Source organism: Accipiter gentilis, chromosome 28 (genome assembly GCF_929443795.1).
Source record: "Accipiter gentilis chromosome 28, bAccGen1.1, whole genome shotgun sequence".
NCBI classification, from domain to species: Eukaryota; Metazoa; Chordata; class Aves; order Accipitriformes; family Accipitridae; genus Astur; species Astur gentilis.
Genome location: NC_064907.1, coordinates 995,669 through 1,004,176, shown reverse-complemented (window position 1 = coordinate 1,004,176; position 8,508 = coordinate 995,669). Strand labels below are relative to the sequence as shown.

Below are 8,508 nucleotides of genomic sequence, written 5' to 3'. Positions count from 1 at the left end.
GACCAGAAATAAACTATTTTAAAAGTAGGTGGCAATGGCTATAGTGTTCTCTCTGTTGGTTAAGGCCTGGACTGGACTGATCCTGAGCATGTGAGGGAGGGAGCAGAGCCTGTTGTGGTGCTATGTCCCAAGTTTGCTGAATTGCACGTGCCACCCATTAACTCTCCTGGGGAGAGTGATCCTGTGACTTGTAGGCTTTCCAGAAAGCTGTGAATTCAGTGGTCATCCTGAGTGCTCACTTTAGCAGCAGCCTGGTTCAAGGTGCTTGTGCAAATTAAGTCATCTGTGTTGGAGAAGAGGCGCAGTCCCAAGCAAGAAGTGATGTGTGGGATGAGCAGTGTTTTACTTCTGTACTTGTATCCAACTGCTGGAAACTGCTGTCTGGGTCTGAATGTAGACTGTCAGCTCAAAGATCAGACTGAGCCTGTAGACCAGAATCCATTGTTCACAGCAGCACTCGTGTCACTTTTGACTCGGAAGCTGACAGTGGCTTAAAAAAGGGACAGATTATTTTACCAGGCAACTTTGAGAAACATTAAAAAACAACGTGGGCAATTTTCACATTACTTAAAGGCTGTAAAGGCTAGGCTTGTCAAAACCTCTGCAATGAAGCTTGTTGTGCTGTAAGCAGCCTCAGTGTTACTCATAAAATTCTACCTACCACATTTCAAGTATTTTGCTGGCTGTCCTTCTGTCTGATCTGTGTCTTGGCAGAGACTTCCACATGCTGATGTAGACTAGGATGAGGTGTAGTTCATTCTTTTAACATTTGTTGGTTTTCTTGAAGCCCCAGCTCTCAGTCATGTGACAGTATCAGTTCTCCATTTCAGAAACTGAGTTACGTGGGAATGTGTACCATACCCCCTCCCTGGAGTTCATAAGAGTTTTAGAATTCTAGCATCAGTATTTTGTGGTTTTATTTTGTGTGGGGAGGGAGGATCGGGGGTGATTGGGCATACCCCAGATAGGAAGCCCTCCAAACAGGAGAGAGGGAGTTCCTGTAGGATGCTGATAGGTACGCTTGGAAGCATTTCGTTTTCATGTTGAATAGTGCTGCAGAGGTCAGAGATGAAATATTCTCCATCTCCCAAGTTAGCTACCTGTGCCCTTCTGACCTAGGTGTATGCAAAGCATAACACAGGAAGAGTTTCTTGCTTATTTGTCCCCATAATTAATGATTTTATTTCCGTGTTCCCTTGAGTAGCAGCTGCTGCCACAATTTAATCTTCCAGCCTAGTAAGAGCCTTAGAACATGATGTTCCTTGCCTGGCTCCAGCAAGGGGCACTTGGCAGAGCAGTGAAACCTGCAGGGCTGGTGCAGGCTGAAGCCTTCACCATAGGTGCACGGCTGGTACCAAGCTCCCTGCAGCTGGACTCTAGTCCAGCCCTCTACCTCCTGGGCAGAGGGAAGGCCTGGGGACTGCAAACTGGGCAGTGATCGACCTCCCTCCAGGGCCGGGCACACATCGTGGAGAACCTGCCCCTGCAAGGACGGTTCCCTGCCAGCCGGGTTGGCAGCGGGGGGGCGAGGGGCTACTGCCCCCTGCTGACGCCCCGAGCCCCCCGCATGGCTCCTGCATGCTCCTGGCAGCTGGCTGCTGCCGGTACATGTGGACGCCTGCCCTATCGGGGCCGCAGTGACAGAGGCTCACACTACCATGAGTGGTGCCACATCTGTGACCTTTATAAAACTCTCATCGCGACAGCAGTACAAGCAATAGAAAGAACATCTCTTATACACATCTGAATAAATACAGCCTGTGCCCTGCAGGCACAGCCGGGCGTGGGAGCGGAGGGCAGGGCAGCATGAGCTACACATGCAGCGACTGGACAATCACAAGCGGCCGACGGGGCGTGTGACAACACAGAGACGTGTGTAGAGATTCGCTCGGACCAGGGTCTGGCAGTCAGAGCACTGAGGGAGGCATCAACAGGACGTGAAATGGGTAAGAAGATGGCTGGGGCAGCCCCCAGCAGGCAGGGGGGCTGCCAGACGCACGCTCCTCCAGTGGGCATGGTGCTCTTCTCGGCAGAAGCAGGCAGGGTAGCCCAGCTACATTTCTGTTTCTGCTAAGAGGCTGTCACCGAGACCTGATGTCATCAGGACCATCTGGGAGCTGGAATCTGTGGCAAGAAAGGGAGAAAACCATGAGCCATTTGGGCTGCACAAGAGTGCAGGGCTGTACTCCAGATCCAGAGGTGAGGATGAGGAATTAGAGCACTGCAGGATGGGAAGTGAACTGCTGAGAGGATTGTGAGATTAAGTAGTAACTAGGTCTACTCTGGCCACACAGCAGAACAGAAGCAATGTTTGGGGGGGGGTGGGGGGGGGGAGGCGAGGAAGGCAGAGACAGCAGCAAGAGCCCAGGGTGGGGATCTGCATTTGTTGTATTGGCTATCGAGAAGAACATCAGCTCTGAACCCTCCCCATGTACACTTGCAGGTGATACTCGTGCTGATCCAGCCATGCCTTTACCCAGCCCTGCGTAGACCTTTAAATCTGCACTCACCAAGTGTCTTTTCAGCTAGAGAGAGCGTCCAGGTGGGACAGGCTAGCAGGCTGCAAGCCAACCAAATCCACGTAGGGTGGTGGTGTTGCCTTCCCAAGAGCAGGGAATGCAGCAGGCAAGCAGCCATTTTATGGCAGCAAAGGCCTGGAAATCCTGACTTTCTGCGCTGCATGAATGGAGGGTTTGTGCAGCCCTCCCCTCCCTGCCTCAGGAAGGTGAGGGCAGCTTGCTGGCTCTGCGATGGCATAGAGTGCCAGCCAGGAACACTGCGACTCTCCCCACGCCAAGTGAATCAGCTGCAAGGAGGATGGACATGCATAGCAAATAAGAAACTCAGCAGGGTACCAGTTTCCCATCCAGAAGCCTTTTTAAACAGAATTTTTTTTTTTTTCCCTGGATGCGAGGGAGGAGGTCTTTACTGCCCATGTACTTCAGACCCAGAGTCCTACACATTCAAAACTTTTTATGGCTCTAATAAATGAGCATCCAGATGTTTTGAGGCCCAGGCAGTGGTTGTGCTTGTCTGCTGCTAGTCCAATATGAGAATTGGGAGGGAGGAAGGACAGCTAAAGGTAAAAAAAAAACCCAAAACAACAAACCAGCAGGATCACAAGGTAGTCATGACAATATACAATATCACATATACAAACATGACACAACAGGTTACTGCTATCTCCATAATATACCCCTTTTTCTGTTACAAGCAACAGACAGGCTGTAGCACCTGGCTAACCCTTCACATGTTTGGGATGCAGAGATAGGAACAGCTGATGCTGTTCTGGTTGCAATGAGGAATGACATGACTTTTGGCTAGGATATCTGGCAAAGGCCCCCAAGATCTTTAATGCTCCTGCCCTTGAGTTTTAAGACTTTGCACAAAGATTTCGTTCCTGCAGCATCAGGGAAACGCCTCTGAGGTACTGCTTCCACTCTGCAGCAGCCGCATTGCCCTTGGAGGCTGCTTTTCCAAGCACGGCTCAGCCCAACACTATTTAACATGAAGATCATGCCTGGAGGCTGTCTGAATTCCAGTTCACAGGGAGAAGGAACAGACCCCACTCAGCAACCCCACCATGAGAGGCCAGTGGTGCTGGAAACACCTCAGACACCCCAATTCCTGCCTGTCAGCCCCTCCCCGCAGCCCAGGTCCCAGAGCTCTTACTGTTCTGGCAGATCCAGGGGTTCTTCTCCCTGGCTGTGACTTCACGAGCCTCCATCTCCTCCTCTTCCTCACCCTCTGAGAGCAGGTCAGAGATCTGCTGCTGCAGCTCAGGACTAATGTTGTTCTCTGCCAGGATGAGTGTCCGTAGGGCTGTGGGGTAATTCTCTACCATGTCCAGCAAGGTCTGCATGGAGAGTGAGATAAACAGGCTAACAAGCAGCACAAACAGCAGTTAGGCTGAATGGAAAGAGCTTCAATGCTCTGTCTCCCTGCAAACTCCAGCCCTCCTCCTCTTACCTCCACCTTTCCTTGATTTTGACCTCCTTTCACCAGGCTTTCTGAGAGCCTGAGGACTTCCCATCTTTCTGTGGGAAAAGCTGAGCCTGGATTTCCTGGCTGTATCTAAAGAAGGGACTGCTCTACACCCTGTTGCTGCCACATATCCAGGCTAGTCCCCTCTCACCACTGGGAGCTGGGGCTCTGAGAGGAGAGCCTGTGCTACCAAGCCTTGGCCCCTATCTGTCCACAGAGCTTTAGCTCTCTGATCCTCAGTCACAAGTTCCTTACTTCTTCCAAGAATACCAAACTACAAATAGAGCCACGTGTTTCTCCCTGCTGACTTGAGGGAGATCCAGGAGGCCTATGTCAGAGCTGTGGCTTATGAGCTCCTCCTGTGACCAAATGTAACAGCACCCCTGGGCACAGGGAGGGATGGGGCTGCATGTGGACTCGGGGAGGGGGGTGGAGGCAGGTATAGGTCCTAAGGCCTCTACAGACCGCCAAGACCTATGCCCTTGGGATGTCAGTGATGCTGTACAGTAACTGTAGGCTTTCATACCTGGGCTGACTGGTTGGTAAGTCCTGTTCCCTCCAAGTCCAGAACTTCAAGGGTTCGACTGGAGGCCACAGCAACAGCAAGCATCCCTGCTACCTGGTCACCTGTGGGAGAAGGAAACGGGGGTTGTCAGCAGTGCCTGCCTTCCTGCATGTAATACCACATGCCTTCACGGGCCTAGAGCTGTCATGGAAACATCCTCTGAGTATTTCTGCCATCAGAGAACCTCCAAATCTCAGTTACCTTGAAGGGAAAAAAAAAGCTGTTAACTGAGAAAAGAGACAAGGTAAAGGCGCAGCATTTTGTGGTTATGGGAACAATCACTGATTATCAAGGGAACACAGTGAAATTGTTTTTATTCCACAAGGAAACCTATCTTCCCAAATCTCCTTCCTACTCAAGGATGGGAGGGCCTTTAACAGTCCCTGTAAGACACCCCAGATGCAGAACAAGGAGCTGAATACCTCAGTCCAGGGTGAGGTTGGAGCCAGACAGAGGACTCTGCATGAGCTGATGGACTGCCTCCCTGGAAAGGGGGCATACTTTTGGGGGTGGATGCAGCAGGACCAGGAGCATTAAACACTGATGCTGGTAAAGAGACAAAACTCCAGCATGTCTCCTGACATTTCCCGGTGAGTGCCAAGATACTGTACAACTGTGACACGTTCTCTTGGAAAAAAACCCAAAACCAAGCTGCTGTCAGGTAACACCCTAGGGCCTTTCCTGCCCAAGAGGAGGCACCTGGTCAGACAGACAGGGCCTGGAGGGAGGCTCTGTTTCCAGACAGGGTGAGGAGGGGAGCGCCCTGCTGATGCTCAGGGAGGCATGGCCTGGTCTCCTCCTCACCACCTTGCAGCAGAGCTGGAGAGAGTTGGTTTCCATGGCAACGAGTGCCAGGCTCTCCTCTTCCTCCTCCCTGCTCTGCTCGGAAGATGAAGGGGGAGCACAGGGACACATTGCGTGTGCCAAGCTAGCATCGGCACCCAGGAACATCGGCACTTCAGGAACAGAGGAGGTGTGGAGGGTCAAACGTGCCGACAAAGGCGCTGGAGCGGGCAAGGCACAACCTCCTTTCTGCACCCCCCCACAGGGCACATGGCCACCTCACACAAGCAGAGCAGCAAGGCTGGCTTTTCCTGCAGCCGAAGGTGCCTGGCAGGGTCAACTCACTGCTGGCGATCAGAAGGCACCTATGCAAGAAACTGCCCCATCCTTCCGGTGACGCTCCACCACCTTTCTAGAGCTTGTTCCCCATCCACCCACTGGCGCAAATTGCACGAATACTGAGAGGCAGGAGTGCAGCGTCCCCTGCTCCTCCTTCCTGGCCCCCCAGCTTACCTAGGGGGTTGTAGTCCAGGTTCAGCACGCGGAGCTGTGAGCTGTGAGCCACTGCAATGGCCAGGCGTCCCCAGCCTTTGCTTGTGACACCTGGGTTGGCGCTCAGCGTTAGCTCTTTGAGGCCTGGAGAAGAGAGAGAAGCCAAACCAGAGCCTTAGGGTCACTAAAGCAGTCTCAGGGGAGCTAGTTCAGCTAACCTGAACAACTTTGAGTCGTGTCCCCTGTACTCTGACAGGCTAAAGGGTTTGGTTTGCTCTGACAACTGTCATCACATATGTCACTTCAGCAGTAAGCCCTTCATTTGCCCATGCTGTGACCACCCCATTTCTCTGCTCTCCCAACCTGTGTCCTGCTTACCCTAAATAGCAAACAACGGAAAAAAGTAAGGGGTGTGCGAGGCAACTGACTAGGAGAAGGAGGTGGCACAAGGCGATAGGCTGGAGAGGATAATGGGGACAGTAGGCTCAGAAGCGTGCACCTGGGAGGGGTGGCCAGAGAGATAACAGCATCAGTGGCACTGTGAGCACACAGAGGAGAAGGTGCTGGGGGGAGGTAGAAAGCACTTTGAGAGTCAGGAGAGAGGGGTGGTGTTACCTCATGCCAACTCTCAGCTTAACTGGCTCACCAAAGGCTTCTGACCACCAAAGATCATCCCCTGCAAAGATCTGAGTCTTGACACTAAGGCTATGACCATGCAACTACACACTCACAGAGTGCGCCCACAAGCAGGGACGATTCCGAGGCACTGACAGTGAAGCCAAGTGCTGAGGTGGGGGCACACCATATATTTATCTATAGTCATTATCAACACACAAATGCAAAACCCAAACTGTCCCCTCCTCCAGTTTCAAATGCTCCTGTCATGAACCAGAAGCAACCTGTTGGTCCCTGAGCTCCAAACTGCCAGCAGGACAGATCAATAGCAGAAAACCCATGCCTGCTCGAGGGAACAGCTCTTCTGTTGCTTGGCTTTTCTGCTTTACTTAAGTTGGGGAAAGAAATTCCTTGGCCCAGGCAAACTACAGAGCCTGCCTCCTCCAGGGCTGAGGATTTACTGCTGCATGCATCTGCTCTACGTGAAAGCTCCACCAGTCATTGTGCAACCCATGGCCCCTGGTGCTTACCGGACTTGGCCCCGTCAGGCGGCAGGAGCCCACAGATAAGGTTGATGCCTTCATCACCCAGCATGCAGTCTCCTAGATCCAGAGCCACCAGCGAGGGATGGATGGAGAGAGCAGGGTTGAGGAGGGCCAAGCCTGCATCTGTCAGGGGACTCCCATGGAGGCTGTGCAGGTAAAAGGGAAAATTACTATGGAGCCTTCTTCCTGGGGACTAACTAACCTGATGGGCCAGGAGAAGCAGACGAATGAGGAGGATGACAAATCCTAACCCCAAGTGGGGAAAAAGTGCTAGGAAGCCTCTGCTGCAAGGGTCAGCTGGCCGCTACGGTGGCCCTCCTCTCCTGGCCAGGATGCCAGCAGGGCAGGGGCAGCCCTTACCACTGGGCAACCAGGCTGGAGGGCCCGGCACTGAAAGCCAGGGCCGTGCCCAGCCGGCAGGGGCAGAGGTGGCTCTCTCCCAGCTGGGTGAAGGGCAACCAGGTTACCGTCCGCAACGTCAAGGGTGTTTTTGCTCCGACTAGATTTAAATTCAGGGGCTGGCCCTGAGCTGCCAGCCCCCAAAAGACCCATCCCCGTCCGGGAGGGGGCCAGGGGCATCCCCCTCCCCGCTGTACTCACAAGAGGGACTGGACGGAGCGGTTTGTCTTCAGGGCCTCGGCCAGCTGCTTGACGCGATTGATGTTGGACACGATGCCCAGGTTGAGGTTGAGCTGGGCCAAGGAGCGGGACTCGGCCGCCCCGCGGCAGACATGCCCGAAGTCCCGCTCGGAGAGCTGGCAGCCCCGCAGCGACAGCAGCCGCACCGAGTTCTCCCGCAGGCTCTCGCAGATGTCCCGGATCTCCGCCCCCGATAGTGTCTCCCCGGAGATCTGGATGGACCCCGGCAGCATCTTCCCCCCGCCCGGGGAGCTGCCGCCCGCCGCCGCCCGCCGATCCCGTCGCGGCGGCTGGGCGCCGGGGGGGAGCCGCGCTGCGCGCTGCGGGCCGGGGCCGGGGCGGGCGCCAACGCCGCCACCACCGCCGCCGCTGCTGCTGCCGCCGCCGCCGGGCAATCCCGGCCCGGCCCACCGCGGCCCCGGGGGCGTCACCGCGCAGCCTTACCGGCGGCCGCCGGGCCGCCCCGCTCCACCCGGCGGGGCCGCCGCCCCTCCGCGGGCGGCGAGACCCAGGGGAGCCATCGGCGGGGGCTAATCCGGACCGGCACCGGGCTCTGAGCCCTGCGGGGCCGCGCCGCCCCGCTGCGCCAGCAGCGCCGGGCGGGGCCGAGCAGCCCCACCGCTCCCCGCCCCGCTCCGCCCGCACCTGCCGGGCCGCCCCGCCTCTTCCCTGCCGCCGCTCCGGTCTCTCCTACCGCCCGGGGCGGGCCGCCACCGCCCGCCGCCCTCACCCCCGGCCCCCTGCCGGGCGGGGCGGCCTGCGCGCGGAAGGGGGCGGACGCGGAGGGAGTGCCCCATCCCAACCCTGGCGTCCCCCGCCGCCATCTTGGGCTCCGGCGCCCTCCGGGAAGGGCGACGCCGGCGCCCGCTGGCTCCTGCCTGCCGC

General features: G+C 55.9%; 1 protein-coding gene across 1 annotated transcript; it reads right to left on the bottom strand.

Moving 5' to 3' along the window:
- Positions 1-1,648: 1,648 nt before the first annotated feature.
- On the bottom strand, positions 1,649-8,286 carry LRRC73 (leucine rich repeat containing 73). The gene is made up of 6 exons (XM_049831199.1): positions 7,585-8,286; positions 6,970-7,130; positions 5,846-5,968; positions 4,511-4,611; positions 3,673-3,856; positions 1,649-2,124 (listed from the first exon to the last, which is right to left on the bottom strand). The coding sequence occupies exons 1-6, from the start codon at positions 7,854-7,856 to the stop codon at positions 2,054-2,056; spliced, it is 912 nt and encodes a 303-aa protein (XP_049687156.1). The 5' UTR covers positions 7,857-8,286; the 3' UTR covers positions 1,649-2,053.
- Between the last annotated feature and the right edge of the window lie 222 nt (positions 8,287-8,508).

Coding starts and splice junctions, on each gene's coding strand:
- LRRC73 (XM_049831199.1), bottom strand. CDS start 7,856: ATGCTGCCGGGGTCCATCCAGATCTCCGGGGAGACACTATCGGGGGCG. Junction 7,131..7,584: donor CGCTCCGTCCAGTCCCTCTT/GTGAGTACAGCG, acceptor TTACCTGCACAG/CCTCCATGGGAGTCCCCTGA. Junction 3,857..4,510: donor TTACCAACCAGTCAGCCCAG/GTATGAAAGCCT, acceptor CTCTCCATGCAG/ACCTTGCTGGACATGGTAGA.